Source organism: Drosophila suzukii, chromosome 2L (assembly GCF_043229965.1).
Source record: "Drosophila suzukii chromosome 2L, CBGP_Dsuzu_IsoJpt1.0, whole genome shotgun sequence".
NCBI classification, from domain to species: domain Eukaryota; kingdom Metazoa; phylum Arthropoda; class Insecta; order Diptera; family Drosophilidae; genus Drosophila; species Drosophila suzukii.
In genome coordinates this window covers 23,516,673-23,538,205 of record NC_092080.1, presented here as the reverse complement: position 1 = coordinate 23,538,205, position 21,533 = coordinate 23,516,673, and the positions used below count along the sequence as shown (strand labels likewise).

The window sequence follows — 21,533 nt, the reverse complement described above, 5'->3', positions numbered from 1 at the left end:
AGCAATCCCCAAAGACTATGTCCTAAATTATTTGCGAAGTGTAAACTATTCTTTCACAGATAGGAGAAATCATGGCACGGTTTTGGGGAGGACCAAGATGGAGAGCTTTTGAGTATAGGGAGGATTCTTAAGTACCCCAGTGCCTGGTTATAATTTTCTCATTAGTCAGCCTAAGAATTTCTATATACCACAGAGGCAATAAATCCAAGGAATCCCAAAAAAGCAGGAACGAAAAAATTCCAAAGAAATTCTACAGACAGCAACGGAAATTGAGGGAGTGCAGAAAAGGGAGAGGGATGCGGAAAGGGAGCAGAAAGAAAAAAGTCAATATAAGGAAATTAATTTCCAAAGTCCAGACCGACTGGGGCTGAAATCGGGGAGGGGTGCGGGGGAAGACAATCTTAAGGATTGGCGACCAACACATAAAATTCAATTAACCCGCAAATACACACAGAGAAAAGGCGGGTGGTTGAAGGGAGTGTCGAAGGGAGCTTACCCCCTGGCACTTGTCAGCTCACTTGAAGGAGTTACTTGGACCCGGACTTGGATGCACACACACGCCAGCACCCCGACCCACACACACATAAAAGCAATTGAAAGAACATGCGAAAAACAATAAAAAGAAATTAAGGTAAAGTAGCCAGCGAGGGGAGGGCCAAAGGGGCGAGGGGGCGAAAAGGGAATCATTGAATCATTTAATTAGCGTTTAGATTGCACATACACACACACACATCCAGCTTATTGAATATGTAAGCTTGTGTGGGTGACGGAGGGGCAAGAACCATTTTCAATTAGTTTGCCAACCAATTTATGCGGCTACTACAAGAAACGAGCCAAAATAATGAAGAAAAGAGGATAACATGGCAATGAGTCTACTTACTCATGTGTGCGGCAGAGCCCGTATCCGTGAGATGCGAAATACAGTCAGTGCCTTCGTCACATTTTCGGTTAAGGAAAGTAGCATACCAGACCAAGCCAAAGGGACCGGCCAAACAGAACAGAACGGAGCAGTGCAGAAGAGGCCAGGCCAGGACACTCTCTCGGCAGCCTGAAAAGGATGAAAACCACAGAAACCGCTGCCAACAACAAATAGGCCCACGGGCCATACTGAGAAAATAAAGGACAATCCTTAATTCCGAATGCTATCTTATCTCTGAAGGGAACTCACGGATAAAAAACGTACTACCTGCTAGAGATATGATATGATATGATACAATATGTATTTATAATCAGAATAAACCCTTCACATTTAATGCTACAAATGTGTTTATAAAAATAAATAAGAACTTGCTAAGAACCAAATATGTATTGATTAAATTAAAATTTACAAAATATTTTAAAAATATTTGAAGTATAGGAAACATATTTATTAGTGTAAAGAGAAAAATTCAACATATGTTAAGACAGACAAATAGATAGATCATCTAGAAAAGTCGTGTTTCATCTGGTAAACAAGTAACTAAAATAAAGTTAAATTTTCTTTAATAAGTTGAAGTTGAAATAGTTTTTTTAAGTGCTCAACTGGCCCTCTAGACCCATGGATATGAAGCCTCCGCTTCGACTCCGCTCGCAGCCAAAACCACAACAAGCCAAATAAAATGTTCTCCTTTCTTTGGCTCGGCTCTTTTAATACATAAAAAAATGTACATTATATATATTTTCTTTTTGTTCTCCAGGCAGACGGAGGAGCGGGATAAAAGCGATAGGGGAATCCAGAGACAAACACAAAGTAGCCGCGGGCCATTCACAAAAGAGTAAAAATTATTGATTTATTTACTATGGTTTCATTATCCACCCACAGCTGGACCCCCTGCGAGATCGTTTCTACAATAAAATACAACGGCAGCGGCAGGAACCGCAACGAACAGAAACCAGACATCCTTTAACAATTATTATTCAATATTTACAGACAGATATGAACCATTGATTATCAAGATTAATGGGGGAGAAAATTTAAGTTTAATTTGTCGGAAAATTCTGAAAAATTCTTTTGATTTGGATCTTTGAAAGGAGAACATCGAAAGAGCAGCGAAGAACTTTAATAAACTCAATTATAAATTTATATTTCAGGAGTCAATATGAAAAGTTTTTTTGAATTAAAAAAGATAATTAAAACCATCTTTTTTTTAACACTTCCATTACACAGTAACATGACTGAAAAGACATCAACAAAAGATTATAAACATGTAATAAGGGTCGTTCAAGAAAACCTTAACAATAATAAAGAACAATTATTATTTGAGAACAATAATTAAATACTTGAAAACTTATATACTAGATTCGTCGGAAGGTATGTAACAGGCAGAAGGAAGCGATTCCAACTACATTCTTCCTACTCTTCTTCCTAAATATATTTTTGATCAGGATCACTAGCCGAGTCGATCTAGCCATGTCAGTCTTTCCGTATGAACGCTGAGATCTGGGAAACTATAAGATCTAGAATGTTGGGACTTGACATGCAGATTCTTGGGCTTCCTGCGCAGCGCAAGTATTGTTTTGGAGGGTGCCACGCCACTCTAACGCCCACAATCGACCAGAGCTTACACTTGTAATATTTTGTAAAAATGTAAATGAGAGTTTGTTCTTATTATCAATACCCATGCACATAAGTATCAATTCATTATAAAGTTATAGCCAAATAAAAATAAATATTTTGCAAATTCAATCGATATGTCACACCACATGTATGCTTTGGGCTATACGATTTCTGGTATTATAGGCTAGATGGCGCTAGGTCACGCTAGCCACAAGCAAGCATATCTCCATCCCTTTTGCACTCTCTTTAGCTGAGTAACGGGTATTTAAGAGTCGAGGCCATCGACTATAGCTTTATTCTTGTTATAACTCATATTGATTGAATTTACAACAAACCTAACATAATTAAGGCAGACATTAAAAAGAAGAACAATAGTTCTATAAAATTCCTCTCCCTCAGGATTGTGATTTTCGCGTTGGTTATTTTTCTGCATAAAAACATATATACTTATGTGCAGCTTCATGTACCATACTCGTAGTTATGGATATGTGAAGTCCAAAGGCAGAGAAATACAAAAAGCCAATCATATGCAACGGCTACATAATAAATAATGTCAACACTTACGGTCCGGAGTCCCTGGATGTTGATGGGTGGCAAATCATATATACACAGTATTATATATGCATTGCCCGGTCAATTGAAATGGAATTGGATTCTGTCAAGGCGTATCGATAGTGCCCGGAATAAATCGCCGTGGAATAAGGGCGAAGGGGCGGCTTTTGGTTGGATGGGTAAACTCACAGTTCGATTCATCGTTGTCATCGCAGTTGAATGACACAAATTTTTATTGCCTTTTCAACGTTCGACGGATGGACGAGAGAATATTAATACGGATACCTCAGCCAATCTGAAGTTGACCAGTACGTCAGGTCAAAGCACTCACTTTCAGGGATGGCAAAAATAGTGGACAGACATTGTCATCGCAATGCTACAATGGGAAAGGTATGTCAAATATTTACTTTGATTTGTTTTTCTCAAATTCAGTTTGAACCTATATCGATTTAAAGTCTTTCACATACTCTACACCTTATCCGCGTGTTCAAAAACGGAATGTTACAGTAGAGTTTAGGAAGTTTTACCATCGCTATCGGTATTAAATGCCATGACTTTGCTTTATAACCATATATCTAGTAACCATGCACCTCGTTTTATATATATGTATCTATTGAGTGCGTGTGCAGCAGACCAAACCGCAATAATGTACAATAATTATATAATAGAGCTATTACCTGAACGCAAAATTGCCTTCGTCAAAGGACCAGAGCCAAACATTGGGCCACAATTTTTTCACCTTTTCCCTACCTTTTTCAAAATTTTACTTGATGGGTTTTCGATGCGAATTATGGTCTGGAGATGCGGTAGGCCGAAATGCAGCCCCCTAAGCTGAAAAAACAGGGCGGAAAAAAGCGCAGAGACTTCGGGCCAAAAACTGTCACAGCAAATATTTTTCGACATCCCATCCGAAATGTGCCGGAATCAGTCAGTCGTAGCTTAAGAGCTTCATCCCCCCACATACACATGAAGGAGGCCAGGATGTGGAAAAAGGACTCGGGGCAGGACCCGGGCCAGATGAAGGCAAAAGACCGCACTAAAGCTATTTTAACAAGGAAAGGGACTGGAAACAACAGCGGCTGGCTTCGAGGGCCAAAGAAAAGGGGAAAAACTCCATTTACGCTTGCTTAGTTCCTTTTAGTATAAAGTTTAAGCTTAATCCAGCATAAAATCAACTGGTAAATTTTTTATGTGCCCCTGCCCGTCGATTCCCCCATCAAAAAGATTAAAGAGTTAAATGTTATACCCTCTGCGAGCGGCTGGGAATCGAGCCTAAAACTATATACTGGCATCGAATATGATTATAGGGGTTCATTCATGCAATCTACCCGCTATTCGGCCTCTGTTTTCTGCTTTTTTATCTCTCTATGCAACATAAGCCTGTTATGATGGAAGGGACATGTGATCTAATCAATTGGCTTACAATAAATTTGTCGATTGAACCACGCCCCAGTTTAGAGAACTCAGCCATGGACACTGGAAAAAATCAGCAATATCATATTGTTTTTGGTGGGTATAAGACGCACTATCTGAGAGCAAGAAATAACAATACGTACACAAATTGTATAAAGATACCATCAAAGAGGTTTGTAAATAAACTAGTTAATTCGGCCTTTCTTTTTGAAATACTTACGCCATTTATAACTTTCAACATGTAATAAATTAATGGATTTCGATTTTAAAACTACAAAAAGTAAACCAATTTAAACCACATTATTAAAACCTTTTCAGCCTAAACCTTCCAATTTAAATCATTTAACAGAAGCTATACAATTTTAAATAATCGTAAATAAAGATTATTACTGGCATTATGAGCATTTGTTAAAAACAGGAAAGTTATGTCTACTTACCAACTATATTCCTCTTTTTTAAAGATTTTTGATGACAGCTTTGATGCTAAACATTAATATATGTATATAGGCAAATATCTTCTTCACTGCGTTGCAATCTTATGACTGAATTATGATACCCTCTGGAACAGTATACAAAATTTTATAAATGTATTAATACATAAGTGCTGGAATAAATATAATTATTCTAAGCAATGACGACTTCGAAATAGTAAATTTTCTGAACTTAGATAAGTACAGTGTTTCCGCTTTAGGTTTTTTTATGTAAATATATATTAAGCATATTCATTTTTGCCCCTTTCCCACATTTTTCTGTTAGTGCTCCAGTCAGCCATGTGAATATGGATCTGACCAGACCCGAGTCCGGATTTTTGGTCCAGGTTTTGGTTCTGGTTCAGGTGCGGTGCGTGCAGCTGATGGCGGAAGCACGTCTGCCGGCCATTTTGTTTGGAATGTGAAATCAAACCGGAAATGTTAAAATATGCAGCGTGCCTCCGACTCTCGACCGGACCACGCCCCTTGCATCCGACTGCAACGCCTTCCGCCTCATTTGCATTGTCCTGGATGAGAGCTGATGTTGGCTGGTGTCGACAGGCGGACTGAGGGCCACATTAAATGTCATCTGCCAAATATCAGAGATGGATGCTGCTCGACCTTAAATAAAACACAAAATTCGTGAGTGCACTGGGAAAGCTTCTTATGCCAAGCTTCCGGTCGGTTTGCGAGTCTTTGTTATCCGGCCTCAAAGATTAGCAGTGAATCGGCTCAAGACAAAAACAATCGGCTCTTTCGGAATGATAAATGCTAACACGGAAATTAAATTATGAACCTGGCTCGTCAACAGAAAACACTTCATCCAGCAAATTGAACTCTGTCCACAGAAAAGACAATTAAAGCGACAACTGTTTTTGGGGAGAAAATCAATCGGGAAAATGTGAACAAGTGAATAAACTTCAATCTAAGTTAAATTATCCATTGTTATATAAGCTAGTGGAAATATCTGGACTTCAATTCAATTTAAGGCGTGTCACTTAACCGGTAATTTAACAGACTTTTAGGAAACAAATGTCTCGTATTTATTTTTTGGAAGAGGGTAAACATTCAATTGGTTTAAGTTAAATGAAACCGTAGCTTCTGTATTTTGGCAAGAGGATTCAGATCTATTCTAAAAAGGTACTATATGGCAGAGCGGAATAATCACAGTCAGCAATATCTTAAATAAATAGTCATCATTCTTTGTAAAACTATATTCTTTGAAACTCTTAAAGAAAATAAATATACTTCATCTTCGTTTTCATCAATTGTTCCCTTATCATTTCTCACAGTTAGATTAGTTTGATACTTCGTCAGCAATCAGGTATAAAAATAAATTATTATAGGCCCTGGAAACGAGTTCATATTTCGATTACCAACTATTTCCCTGTTCAGCCGGCTTTGCTTCATGAAACTCTTCAATATCCATCTATCCAGCTGATTCTTTCTCCTTCTTCTTCCTTTCACCTGACATATTTCTGTCCAACGCAGAGGTAAATATAATTTCTTCGGGAAAAAACACTTTCAACTTTCTCTCGGGGCCATTGATCCGCCCTGCATCAAAAGTTGCACCTAACTTCGATGTAGTTCTGCCCTTTTTCTTTTTGCTATTATAAACTGATTTATTGGTTCATTTCCAGGCGCCTGGATGAAGGACTAAGTGCAGCCAGCTCGGTAAAAGTTGATCGGGGAAAGGAATAGAGTCGAGAGGCAAGGGTAGACAAGGTAAATTAGATTTGGCACTGCCTTGATGATGATGCATGCGACAAGTGAGTTAAGTTTCCAGGGTGGGCCGGGTGGCAGTAGGAGGCCAACCAGTCGCAGCCAGCCGGAACAATAAGAGCAACAGACGGCGAACGTAACTTTAAGCCGATATCAAATCTTTCAATAATTAATATAGCCCACAGCCACCCACAGAGAAAGGCTCACAGCGGCGTCGAGCTGGCTGGGCAAACAAACGCCGGCTCATAAATAAGCACACAGAACGTTTCAGTTGGTAAAGTTTTCCATGCCGCGCACGAACACTGCCAAAAATAAACATCGTATGTAAAAATTGAACTGATTGTATGATGTTTTAAGCTAACAATATCACATTTACCTTCTATTATGAAACTGAACAAAGTTTTAATCACGCTTGTTGTAACCTGAACAATTTTTTAATAAAGGTTTAAAGAATCTACATATATTGATATTTAATTATTCAACCTAATAAATATATTTTTGTCTCGTATTCTACTAGTTGAAGTTCGCCCTATGTTTTTTTTCCAATTTAGGTATAGGAAAATATTAATTGCAGGACTTAGTTAGTAGCACAGGTCGAAAAATATTTTTTTGCCCAAGGCTAAATGCTACAAGGTCTTAAAGGATTGTTCCAACAGATTCGTAACCCAGACTTAAAAAAACTTTCCATGACATCACAGCTTAAAAGTACAATTAAAATACCTAATGTTTTATTTTTAAGCACTTTTTACGGCTTAATAACCCAGAATATAACTAAGCCGGTACTTTAAACCTTTGACTTCATCAGTTAGCAGTCCCTATGTTTGTCGTAGCTCGGCTTCTTTTGGTAAAGTGCATTACATTCGAAAATTTGGTAATTTGATAACGTTTTTCATAAAAGTTGTGGCGTGATTTTTAAGTTTGGTGTCGTAACTTACAGAAAAAAACCTTTCAGATTTGTAGCTTTTAGTTTTGGCCATTTTTAAACGACTTGTGCAATCTAGGTAATACTATAAATAAAGAGAGTTAGACTTTAGACAAAGAGCCCAGCTTAATCCAAATTAAATTCTGCAAAATAAATTGGTATTAGTATTGGGAAATATGGATCCAAACAACTATCGGGGCATCTTTAAGATTGAAAATATTTTTAGAAAAAGTCAAAGTTCTGCCGCAGTTTTAAGCCAATCGTAATTAATAGGTACACTTTATTTAACCCTCGGATTTGCAGCAAGAAACCCAAAACTACTCTTTTCTACGAGTTCAGGATTGAGTATTGCTTTTAATCGGGCGAAAATAGCTGTCAAATGAACGATCCAAGAATTACTCAGAAAGAATATGAAAAAATTAAAGCTTCGAATTCCTTAACATGTTATCAACAACAACATTTTTTAAAGAAAAAAAAGGGAGCTAAAAAATATTTCGAGAATACGGATCTTATACGAATGATTTTAGTTGATGATGGTTGGGAATACATGGGTATATCAACTTCGGCTTGCCGAAGCTACCTTCCGTCCTTGTTTGTAGATTTAACATAGCTAAGATTATTATTTACAACAAATAAAAATTAAAAAATCAAAAAAGAACGCAAATTTGTCTTGCCAGGTCTATAAAATTGCTTAGCACCGTAGATCAGAATTTAAAGGTAAGCTATTTTAATGAAATCCTTAAGTTTTTTTATATTTGCTTTAGAGGGGGATGAGAGAAGGGAAGATGGAAGGGTGACGGATATATATAACTACATATATATACACATATCATATTACAGTATTATATTTTATATGGTACCATTGTATTTTACTAGGCTTAGTTATTTTGCCAAGTGTACTGCTGGCACACATCAGCACGTGTTCATTTCCGGCAACAGCATTTACCGTGCATATCCTGCCGTGTATCCTTGGCCAACTCTCCTTCTGCTCTGCACAGTTCTGGTCTGGTCCGTTGTGTTGTATCCTGTAGCTGTTGCTTTTCCAGCGGTGGCTGCCTAAGCCGTGCTCCATCGTCGATACAGAAAGCTTTCAGATTTAATTTTAATTAGGTGCTATTGAATTTATAAATTTTTCAGCTGCTGTCGCCGTCCTGCGTCCTTTGTCCCTCGCCCCCCTTTGGCCCCTTCGTCTGCCCGCCGCACACGGAGAACTTTGCCAGCCATTGGCAAAAGTTTCAGGGGGAAATCCCATCGGAGGCACCCTGCCTGTTGCCTGACACTAATAACAATAATCGCAAATTGTATTTTCATGAATTTTCAACTCGTAATTACTAATATTTCAATATACATACAAATACATAATCTATATACACAGCACCCCCATCACGCGCCCAAATAGAAGCCAAAACTGGCGCATAATTAAAATTTGTTGTCCACGCCTTCTGTGAAATGGAAGGTTGGGTTGGCTGGTCCATCGACTGGGTTTGGGGATTTACCTTTTACAATGAATAACAATGAACAATGTACATTAATTTTCCGTATTAATTGTTTATTTGCGCAGGCTGCATATTAAAATGTCTGCTAATCAATAATAAACCCCATTTGAGAGAGATTACTTTTTGTTGGGCTTTTGTTTCAATTGGTTATGGAGAAGTCTTTAGGGAAAGGTTAGCTTAATTGTGTTTTAAATGGTTCTTAAAGCCTTCTTAAAGTTAAAAGGGTGTATTAAAATATGAAAGTTTATTGGTGGTTGCTCGAAGAAACAGTATCAGTTTTAAGTCTCTTACCGTCCCATGAAACATGCCTAGAGTGGGCCTTATAAATCTTAGATCCTTGCCTCTTAAATGAAATATCTTAAATATTCGATACATTTTGTTTGTTAATTACTAGTTCAAAGTTTGCATGCATTTTTACAATCTTGGCATTTCCAAACCGTTGAATTTTTCGAAAGTTAAAATGTGTAATATTTTAGGTCTAAAACTATTAACAAGTAAAAAATATTTACAAATATACTTTCAGCTTATACTTAAATTTTATAGAGTTGCCAAGGCTTTTAAATGAAATAAGGTGACAACAGCCTCAAGCTTGTTGCTAAAATCTCTGAAATAGCTGAGTAACACCAGCTAATTAAATTGCGCTTTAAATTTTGGTATTTTTTTATGTAACGCACAAATTACTTGCGAGCTTAGTTCAAAACTTTCCCAATCGGCAATCCATATCCTTTAGCTCTTATGGGAATTATTGGAAGAGACTACGCAATTACAAAAACAAAAAGTTTTTCAAAAAATGTTGACCTGTGTTTTTTTTATATCTACCTTATTCAGGATATTCATTCTTGCCAATCTGGTGACCCTATTATTAGCAGCCATAGGTTCATTGAAGTTAAATTTGCCAAATTAAAGTTTTCATGCAAATATACTTCGCATCTTAAACCTTTTAATTATTATTATTTTAGAATTTTATTCTCTACATAGGCCTTAAGTTTTTTTTATAAAAAAATTCCAATCTAGTTAACAGAGAATCAAACTTCATGCTCGATGACAGTTTATGTAAACCCCAAATTTACAAATCGTAAGGCGCTGACGTACAACATGGCTCGACTCTCCAGTTTTCTGATCGCAATTGCGAGTCTGGCCTTCGTCCTTGAAGCCAATTCGCTGGACAACACTACCTCGGTGAAGCTGGAAAAGTTTGTGAACTGCGAGGATAAGACTTACGAATCGAGGAAGGCGATCTATCGCGACTACTGGGTGCTGGAGAACTACGTAATGGCGGGTCACGGGCAGCTCTCGTGCTATGAAAACGTGACGTACACCAGCCATGCGGACTATACTTATCTGGATAATGTGGTCCCCCTCCTGGAACGTTGGCGGTCGCCCCTGAGCCTGGCCATTTACGCCCCGGGCACGGATTTTGAACGCTCTCTGGAGAGCATTCTGTACCTGCTGCAGTGCCATCCCGGCAAGGACTTGGTTCGCGAGCTGTCCAGCTTCCATCTGTACTTCGACGTGGAACACCTGCCGCAGGTGGTGCCCTCGCCCAAAAAGGCTCTTAACATGAAAGCTAACTGCAGCGGTCCTCCGCCCTACGAGAATGTGGCTAGAAGGGACTTGTACAGGACTCAGCAGGGACTCGATTATCCGGTGAATATGGGTCGCAACATCGCGCGCAAAGCTTCGCTGACCCATTACGTCCTGGCCTCGGACATCGAACTCTATCCCACGCCCGGATTGGTGCCGGACTATCTAAATTTCGTTGGCCGTCTTGTAAGATTTGTTATTGAGCTTCTAGTTATGTACTGGTTGCCAGTGTGCTTCTATTTTTATAAATTTCGATCGAGCTAAACGCCATAAACCTTGCACACGAGACTATCGCTAGCCGGAGAACTATCCGACTATCAAAAGGGAAATTTTATTTTTTACCAAGAGTTCAAACGGTTACACATTTATCCAGAGACCACATTCAATAAATTAAATTAACCAAACAAAAACATGTAACAATTTTGTTTTAGTTAGACGGTTAAAAAATGTTGTTGGTTGGGAAAGACCCTGACCATTAATGGCACTTTTCTGAAAACCGTACTTTCAAATCCCATGTTCACTCACAACTTATTGTAGGGGTAGTTGGTTCGATCAATTTGTGTACGCTTTTTAGTAAAATATTTACATGTGTCTTTTATATGGTCGTCTTTAATTACCATTCATAATTTTAACTGAAGAAAAAATATGCAAAATTGAAACTAAGATCAGATTTTAAGCACCTTTTGTTGGCATATAAAATAAAAAAATATATTTTTTTTTAAATTTTGTTGGTATAACCTTATCTACAGGTTATTGGAAGGCCAGGACAGCAACCCACTTCGCCGGTGGTACATGTGCTGCGTATTTTCGAGGTGATGGCCAACGCTTCCGTGCCGAGCTCCAAGCCGGAGTTGCAAAAACTGTTGAAATCGGGTGAAGCCGTACCATTTCATATGGAAATTTGCGCCGTTTGCCATCGGGGACCCAAGCTGGAGGAATGGATAAATGCCACCGTGGTCACCGAGGGCCTCAACGTCTTCAATGTGGGTCATCGCTCGCAACCTGACAACATGTGGGAGCCGATCTTCATAGGCACCGTCGAGGATCCACCGTACGACGAGCGATTGACCTGGGAAGGTCAGCGGGACAAAATGACACAGGCGTACGCAATGTGCGTACTGGACTATGAGTTTCACATCCTGGATAATGCCTTTCTGGTCCACAAGCCGGGCATCAAGCAACCCGCTAAAAGCAAATCAATCTTCCAACAATCCACCCGCCGCACTAATGGCCTTATCAATAGAAAAATCTCTAAGGAGCTACGGATCAAGTACGGTTCTCGAAATGGCTGTGTAATTTAGGATTATGCTCATAATTTTTATTCCAAATTCCGTGTTCATTTATCAGAATGTTTTGTGAGAGAAATTGTAAAATTCTTGGCATAAACATTTATAGGTTTAATACATTTTTTAAATTACTTCAATAAGGGATTTTTTTAAACTTAGTAAGGACGTATGCGCTAACGGAATTATCAGTATACATTTTCGATTGTTTTGAAACATCATATTTGTCTGAAAGATTGATATTATTTTTAAAGATTTTTACAACAATTCTCCTGAAGATAAAACACTTTACACAGAAAAAAAGAACTAGAAAAATTAAATATTTTATAACAAATACACCTTCTAACGAGGTAAAAATTCCAATGACGATCGCACCTTTAACATACAAAATTTCTAATATCAACTAAATAAATATACTTTCTAAATTATTCTCATTCGGCACGCCGCAATACAATATGCATGTGGAGGGAGTTAGCTGTACGATTTTGATGAAGCGTGCCGAATGAGAAAAATCTGGACGGCTATACATATGGGCATTTCCAGGGGTCGCGAACGTTCGTACGCACTTAGTGCAATTAAAAAAAAATAAACAAATAAATTTTTTGCTATTCGATAGCATTTTGTTATCTTTTTGCTTAGTGTAAATGATGGGGTTTATTGCGCTATCATTTTCATAATATTGGCAAAAAAACATGAGGTCGCGAACGTACGCAAAATGGAAGTCGGCTTAATCTAGTAAAATGCAAAAATTGGGAATTGGGACGGAATATTCGAAAGCAATAACTTTACTTTTAAAATGGATTCATATAGCTTTATATCGAGTCTGTTCCCATTTGTTTTTTATTGAATTAAGTACCGGTCGCGAACGTACGATTTTTCCATGTTGTTTTATTAACAGTTAATTGAGCATTTTTTCGCCCTCTTTGGATTTTGATCTTTTTATTAGATTGCCATAAAGAGATTTGGTAGAAAAAATGCAAGCATATCATATAAATCATATGTTTTCCTTTTAAAATAACTAAACATAAAAATGCCTTTAAAAGTAGCTAAAAATGAAAAAAGTAAATTGTTTCAGTTTTCAGGGAAATTTCTTCAACAAAACAAATAAAATATGCTATGGTTCCACTATATTATGAAAATAATATATATATAATAAATAATAATAAATAAATGGCTAATTTATGAAATTAGTTTTTGACAATCAATCGCTTTTAGAATATTTCGATTAAGACATCGTTACTAGCATTTTAACGACATTTAGCACATGGGCATAGCTTTAGTCGCTTAGAAGCTACATGAGTTTTAGATCTGACTGGTTTTTAGCTATTATCGCCAAACGAAAGGGTTTTTCCAAAGCGTTAGAACTAAAGTTTCTTATACCAATCTGTGTAACACAATTTAAAGGTCTCCAGGACCTAAAAATATAATTTGAGTACACACAAACAAAATTCCATGCACATACAATGTAAGTTGTTCGAAACTGGTAAAAGCTGCCATTTTTGTCGATTTTTTAAAACATTTTCTATATGTCAGTAGTAGGGAAAGACGGGTTCTGGGACAATTAGCATATTAATGGCCCCCGCCCCCTTACTGATTAGCATATTAATGACCCCCGCCACTCACTAATTAACATATTAATGGCCCCGCCCCTTCATTAATGTATGCGGGTTCTGGGACAATTATCATAATCCATAAATTATCTGATTTTAAAAGGTTTAGATGTCATAAAAATGTCACGATCATATCCATAAAGAGTATACTAAATTGCCCCCCAACACAATTGCCTCATTATCAGCAATTAATATTCAGCAGGTGTTGCTGTACACGGGAGAAACGTCGCACACTTTCCCCACATCCCCATGTGACAATATTGATCATGTATCCTTTTCCTCATTATCAGCAATTAATATTCAGAAGGTGTTGCTGTGCACGTGAGAAAGGTCGCAAACCCAAAACATCTAAAGCTGGTTGGTTGCCTTAGAGGGACATGTCCGATCAAGTTGGGGAATAACGCTTCCTATGATTGTAAAACTAATTTAGAAATCAAAAGAACCCCAATAAAATAAATCCCACAAGTTAACGATTCTCAGATGTCGAATATTTTCAAACAGACATTTTTTTTTCGCCCCAGAATGTTTAACTGGTAAATTTTTTCAAGATCTCTCCTTTCTACAAACGGGTCATAAACATATCATAAAAGGGATTCAAGCAAGAGCTACCCGAACATGCGCACCTGTCTATTACCTGACCGGAATAAAAGGGACACATGCACAAGTCTGAAGGCGCACGCCCATTGACAAAATCATGGCTGAGTGCTAGCTCAAATACGTTCCCACAATAGGGGTTGAAATCACGACCGCGCAACAACTCGCAAGTAGCCGACATATCTCAGTCAAGGAAATATTTTCCATTCTCCGTACCTGTAATTTTAACTCGAAATAAAATGTCAGAAGTTTATTTTGTACCATAATAATACATTTATTCATTTGTTTTCGTATTGCGAACATTTTTTTTATATATAAAAATTAATTTTCTGCTTTGATTCCGGCGATTTGCATAGAAGAAGCAGGCGCACGTTTCCGACGTCATTTCTGGATTACAAAATGTAAAGTGTTCACCACAATTCGTAGTTTTGAGGTCATGTCCACCTCGATTCATGAACATAGTTTTTGTGTTTAGAAGGTATTGAAAATGCTGACCAATTATCTCTCCTTTAAATTGTTCAATAAATTGGTCAATTTCCTCATGAGACTTAATTTGGTTATTTTGTTTTCTTGCACATCTTTACACAGCTAGTCTCAACTTTAAAATGATGTATAACAATTATCTTATTGTTTTGGAGCTACTTTTAAAAAATGTCAAAATAATGGATGCATTGTTTAGAGCACAAACCCCGCCCTTAAGGTGTGTTTCACAATAGGGAAACCGGTTTCCTTTAAACCTGTTTAATGACGGACAGCCCATTTCCTCGATATTAATGAGCTGACGACTCCCAAAAAACTTCTGTAGAAATCGTTTCTTTTCCACACCTTTACAAATAATTTGTTTTCCGCTTGTAATTGTCCTTAGATACTTTCGAGTATGTGGAAAACTGTTCTCTCCATCGTTCCAAAAAATTTTGTGATGTTTATTGGTTAACCAAATTGCAGTCTTTCGAGATTTTGTATTTAGCAAAGTAAAATCATATGGTGGTTCTATTAAAATACTATTATTCAAGTATGGATCTTTTTCGAATACAATTCCAATTTCCTTTAGAATAAATTATTATTATTATCAAAGAAACCTTGAACATCAATCTTTCAACATTTTTCTAATGTTAAACAACTCGTTGTACTAGTCCGTTTAGTGGGTTATATTCAACTAAACGGTCTTGTATGAGGAGACAGTAAGCTTGGGTATTTTCATGACTTGGTGTCTTTAGCTCTATTGAAATTCTCACATCGATAGGACCAATTTTTACTGATTCATTTTGATATGAAAGATCAACCACAATAATAGGGGTCTTCAATTTAAATTCATTTGGGGTCAAAAATGGTTGTGATTCACGATTATAGTAACTAGATTGAAATCTTGTATACATTTCATATAGGTGAGCATACTAATTCTTACTAAAATCAACATTCAGATTATTATGGATATGACTCAGAATTCAAGTGAACTCTCAAGTTTGATAAGTTATTTGTGATAAGTTCTCCATTTAGTGTAAATCCAATTATGGCAAATTTTGGTTTTTCGCGGTTAGCCGACAATTTCACATTTCAGCTGTTTTGACTCCCATACCCCAATTTGGGGTTAACATATAAATCCCAACTCTGGAATGCGATTGGTAGGTTTACACAACTTTTAATAATATCGTACATCTTAATTTTTGTAAAATCGCTCAGAGTTACATGGGGAATTTTCCAGATTTTATTCGTAATTTCCAGTTTAAAAGTTTGTTCATTTCTGGTTTGTTCAAGATTCACCAAGATTCTTAGTTAGCATCAACACAATTTAACAAAACTTTTTTATAATCCTCAGCCAATCCCAACAAATTTTTTAATGGTACAGAAAAATTTTAAGTGGGGATCACGTAGAAATTTCGTCTTCACTGCTCCATCCAGAATTGTATAGGTATTGACTTTGAAGATTATCCAGAGATATACAATTTTTTAGGGTAGTAGTCATACCGACATAGACTTGACACGTTGGACTCGTTGTATTTAGTTGTTACCTAGCAGTATTTTGATGGTTACTTTCTTTTTAGTCTTGTTTTTGGATGGTTACTTTTTGTATAGTACCTGTACAGTACTTGATTTTGGATGGTTACTATCTGTATAGTATATGTAAAGTACTTGGTTTTAGATGGTAACTAAATGTTAACAAGTATTATGAGTCGCTATAGTCTCTTATTAAGAACTATCAAAGTACACAAGTTAAAGTTTCTAAGACGTGTTAGCCAAACACACTTGCAGTGAACTATCATTACCTGACCGTCATCAAAGTCACATGCCCAAGACCCAAGGACATTGAATAAAATACTTCCCCTTCATTTGTACCTGGAGTTTTAATTACAGTCAGATACAAAATTTGTAGGATCATTCAATATTTTTTTATATATTCTATTATTGTAAACATATTTAATTAAATTCATAATTAATTATATTTTATGTATATTTGTATATAATTAATTTTCTTACTGCATCCCTCTGTAAGAAACATGTCGGTTATTAATCTTCGTTCCAAACGCAGATTTTCGCTTGGTTCCCATAGATAGATGTAGAATAGTTCTCACAATGTAATCTTTCTCAGGTGTTGAATTATTTTTAAAGCACTCATTTGTTCCATCCCATAATAATTTTGTAACATATTTCGAAAGCATCATTAGCTAGCATAGGAGCGTCTTTCAATTTAATTTCTGATTTAAGTTTATGATAGAGGTGTTGGGTTCTGGTAATATCGTTTTTTGCTGTCAACTATTTTTCTAGTTCTAGTTTTCTAATTCAATTCTATTTGTATACTATTTGTATGAGTAAGGCATCATTGTCAAAGATTCTGAATAAGTTTAATAATCTCTTTAATTACAATACTGATTAGCTGGTTACTATCTATTTAGTAGATGTATACAAGTTGTTTAGTATCTGGTTTCTATATGTTTAGTAGATGTATACAAGTTGTTTACTAGATGTATACAAGTTGTTTACTAGATGTATACAAGTTGTTTACTAGATGTATACAAGTTGTTTACTAGCTGTTTAGTATCTGGTTTATATATGTTTAGTATCTGTTTACTTGATGTTTACTAATTATTATTAGCTGGTTACTAGTTGTTATTAACGTCTACGAGCTTTTATAGTCTTTTGTTAAGAATGATCAAAAATTCTTGATCACTAGACGACTTTCGATGTGAAGTAAAAACTTACACTCTGATTTTCAATGTGTTTGCTATGTACGTATGAAAGAATGCAAAGCCAAAATAGCTCAAGATTGATATATAAATCTTAGAGGAACATGTCCGATTATGTTGGGGAAAGATGTATCCTGTAATTGTAAAACTAATTAAGAAATAAATTGTTCACAAGTTGTCTAAAAGCTGTGTAGAAGCTGCTTTGATAAACAATTTTGATTCATAATTACAGATATTAAGAATATATAATAATATCATCCACTTTAACTAGTATATAGTTAAAATAAAACATTTCCATTTTTTATGTTCTTTCATCTTATGTAGGTATAACAAATGTAATCTTAACTACGATAGCTAGCCTTACATCCCATAACTATAGTTATTAGCTACAATAAAATGTCTAGAAAGAACAAAATATATGAATGTCAAAAAACGATTTAAAACTAACTATAATTGGGAAAGTAATTGAAATCGCTCCGGCGTAATACAGTAAAAAACAAAAAACACTGTGATTATACCATTTTCGATCACCATAACAAATGTGTATACCCACACCTAAATGACCAATTGTATCCTTTGTCCAAAAATGGGTGTGACCATTAAGCAAACCACCCATTGCTAACCGTACCATTACCCCAGAGTCAAGTTGGTTACCTACAATAAACATAGGTGGTGGTGTAAAGGATTGCTAAAATGCCTCGACGCAGGCGCAAATGTCATAAAAAAATTATCATAAAAATATAATTAGGAAAGTATTTTTTATTTGCGAACCATTTATAACTGTTACCAACAACACAAATAGTTATGTTTCAAAGGATTTGCTTAAATGCCTCGACGCAGGCGCAAAGGTCAAGGTATTGGAAAAAAATTTAAGGAATAATATCCCTTCATAAAAGAGGTCATAAAATATATAATTAGGAAAGTATTTTTTATTTGCGAACAATTTATAAATGTTACCAACAACACAAATAGTTGTTACAAAGGATTGCCAAAATACCTTGATGCAGGCGCAAAGGTCAAGGTAATGGAAAAATTCATGGAATATTGTCCCTTGACCAAAGACGAAAATTTCTTCTATTTGGATAATAAAAAAATATATATATTAATTCAATACTTTGATTTTTCCATCCATATCCCTTCATAAAAGAGGTCATAAAATATATAATTAGGAAAGTATTTTTTATTTGCGAACAATTTATAAATGTTACCAACAACACAAATAGTTGTTACAAAGGATTGCCAAAATACCTTGATGCAGGCGCAAAGGTCAAGGTAATGGAAAAATTCATGGAATATTGTCCCTTGACCAAAGACGAAAATTTCTTCTATTTGGATAATAAAAAAATATATATATTAATTCAATACTTTGATTTTTCCATCAAAATGCTTGATAAATCTAGTTGTTGGATATTCTCTAACTAATTGAGTAATATGTTTTCATGTGCCTATTTAATTTACCAAAAACAGTATTAGTCTTCTCTCATAAAATTGATCTTTTGGATCCTTCTAATTCCCCACCGGTGAAATATATGTTCCTCATATTTAATAATGATGGTTTGTCATAGATGGGTACTTGTAATTCATATTTAAGATATTTACATCCTTCTCTAACTAATATCCTTTTATCCATCATGTAAACAGGTTTAAATTTGTATTGCTCGCTTCAACCCCTAGCCACACCCACCACTGTAACAGATTTGACTTTTCCAATGGCTGCCCCAGCTACCTAAACTGTACATTTCTTTTGATTTTCTCTTTTCCTTTCTAAGCAATATACAACATTTTTAAACTGGTTCTGACCTCCCTCTTTAATGGCAACCTCTACTTTATTTTCGTTATATTTCTGATCTTTTCTTAACAGTAGGTTGTTAAACTTTTATCATTTAATGGGATTATTAAGCACCCGAAATCCCAGATGTTAACTCATATCATGTAACTAGCAGAATATAGTAAAAGATATCAGACTAAAAAGACTAGATTTACCTACAATTCAATTTACCATCTACAATCCCTGGAGAAGAGTTTAGTATTTGCAGTTTAATTTTCAAATTTATTGATTTCACATATTCTCGCTGGTGAATACCAATTTTTAACAAATGGCTCCATACCATTCAGACACTGGTTTACAACCTCATAGAACTGACTCTCAAGGTATCTGTAATGCACAATATATTTCTGTCTCTTTTCTTCTAATCAATATTAAATAATTTCAAAAACTGGTTTTGGAGTTCATTTTATTCTTAGAATTAAATTATTAAAAATTATTAAGCCAACAGAGATAATAATGTTTTTGTGATAGTATCCCATGAATAATACATAATTCTTATTTGTATATTTTCAAAATTATTTATTTTAGAAAATTATTCATTAATCACATTCAAATAATATTCATAATATATCTTACAATTTATTAAATTTATCAATAGAGTTTTATTAATATTAATGATATTGCATCATATCTATTTTTAAGATTAAATATTAAGATAGGGTCGTCCTCGCGAGACATAGCGCTGACCAACTCACATTGGTCTGCCTCACCATCAAATTTAAGACATTCTAAGTCTGATATAGAATCCCTTATACGAAAAATCATCTCCTTAACTTCCACCAAGCGCCATTTCAGGATGTCCAACTCTTCTATAGTATCATAAAAGATACTACCGAATTTCCGTCGCGACTCTTTGGAAACCTTTAAAATTTCCTTGAAGATTCCTATCTCAACCAACAAATCTTCATTTATTTTAAAGTCACAGTGGTTGATTTGCTTGTTGATTTCAGTCATCTTTTGTCTTTCGATTCAAATTTTGTACTGCTGCCAATCAGTCAAACTCGACAGCAACGGTAACCTCGACGGTATCCGGCACTTCAGCAGCGCACAATCAATCGACTAATGCTGAGGAAGAGGACGACGATCCCATACATACCTTTCTTAACATGGAGAGTTACTTTGAAAAAGAACTGATTACGCTAATCCAGCAGGAGGACATGATCTACAACTACGGCAACGTGAACTATCGCAATGTCAAGCTCAAGATGGAGGTTTGGGAGGAAATCGCCAGAAAGCTGAAGAAGTCGGTTAAACAGTGTCGGCTGAAGTGGAAGCCTCTAAGGGACCAATATGCACGAGAGCACAAGCGACTAAGGACACTGATGCACATAGAGGCCACTTCGCGTTGGAAGCACTATGACTCGCTCAGTTTTCTGCAAAAGTACATGAAACAAATCTTCATTTATTTTAAAGTCACAGTGGTTGATTTGCTTGTTGATTTCAGTCATCTTTTGTCTTTCGATTCAAATTTTGTACTGCTGCCAATCAGTCAAACTCGACAGCAACGGTAACCTCGACGGTATCCGGCACTTCAGCAGCGCACAATCAATCGACTAATGCTGAGGAAGAGGACGACGATCCCATACATACCTTTCTTAACATGGAGAGTTACTTTGAAAAAGAACTGATTACGCTAATCCAGCAGGAGGACATGATCTACAACTACGACAACGTGAACTATCGCAATGTCAAGCTCAAGATGGAGGTTTGGGAGGAAATCGCCAGAAAGCTGAAGAAGTCGGTTAAACAGTGTCGGCTGAAGTGGAAGGCTCTAAGGGACCAATATGCACGAGAGCACAAGCGACTAAGGACACTGATGCACATAGAGGCCACTTCGCGTTGGAAGCACTATGACTCGCTCAGTTTTCTGCAAAAGTACATGAAACAAAAGACGCTGGATAGCGATGCGCAGCTCAGTATCGAGAACTACATCAATGGGGATGCACATCATGATGATGAGGAGGAAGATGACGAGGACGAGGAGATGGAAACCACAACGGCGGAGGAACAAACTCCTCAGCAGCAAGAGCAGCATGTAATGACTTATGGAGAGGATGATGAAATTGGTGCGTTTTTCAAGGCAGTGGCCATGAAGATACGAAATGATCAGCTGGAGCCGGTGGCTTTCACCGAACTGCAAATTGAAATTCTGCGTGTCATTAACGAGGCATTGAAGAACCACTAGCATCGCTAGTAGCCTCCAGCTACCTAGAGAAGAATAAGAAGCTTGACCGGACCATCAACGGTTTCAGGGCGATTCATTGTAGATTTTAAGTGTTATTTCGAAAGTGTTTTTCTAATTTCTAGACAAGTTGATACTTTTGTAAAATTTCTTTTAAAT

The 21,533-nt window shown here is 36.3% G+C and overlaps 2 protein-coding genes across 2 annotated transcripts; both read left to right on the top strand.

The window, feature by feature from the left end:
• Positions 1-10,134: 10,134 nt before the first annotated feature.
• On the top strand, positions 10,135-12,057 carry LOC108011947 (beta-1,4-glucuronyltransferase 1). Its single transcript, XM_017077199.4, has 2 exons — positions 10,135-10,881; positions 11,445-12,057. The coding sequence occupies exons 1-2, from the start codon at positions 10,153-10,155 to the stop codon at positions 11,994-11,996; spliced, it is 1,281 nt and encodes a 426-aa protein (XP_016932688.3). The 5' UTR covers positions 10,135-10,152; the 3' UTR covers positions 11,997-12,057.
• Positions 12,058-19,988: 7,931 nt separating this feature from the next.
• On the top strand, positions 19,989-21,512 carry LOC139354532 (uncharacterized). The gene is made up of 3 exons (XM_070998790.1): positions 19,989-20,006; positions 20,143-20,583; positions 20,631-21,512. The coding sequence occupies exons 1-3, from the start codon at positions 19,989-19,991 to the stop codon at positions 21,375-21,377; spliced, it is 1,206 nt and encodes a 401-aa protein (XP_070854891.1). The 3' UTR covers positions 21,378-21,512.
• The last annotated feature ends 21 nt before the right edge of the window (positions 21,513-21,533 follow it).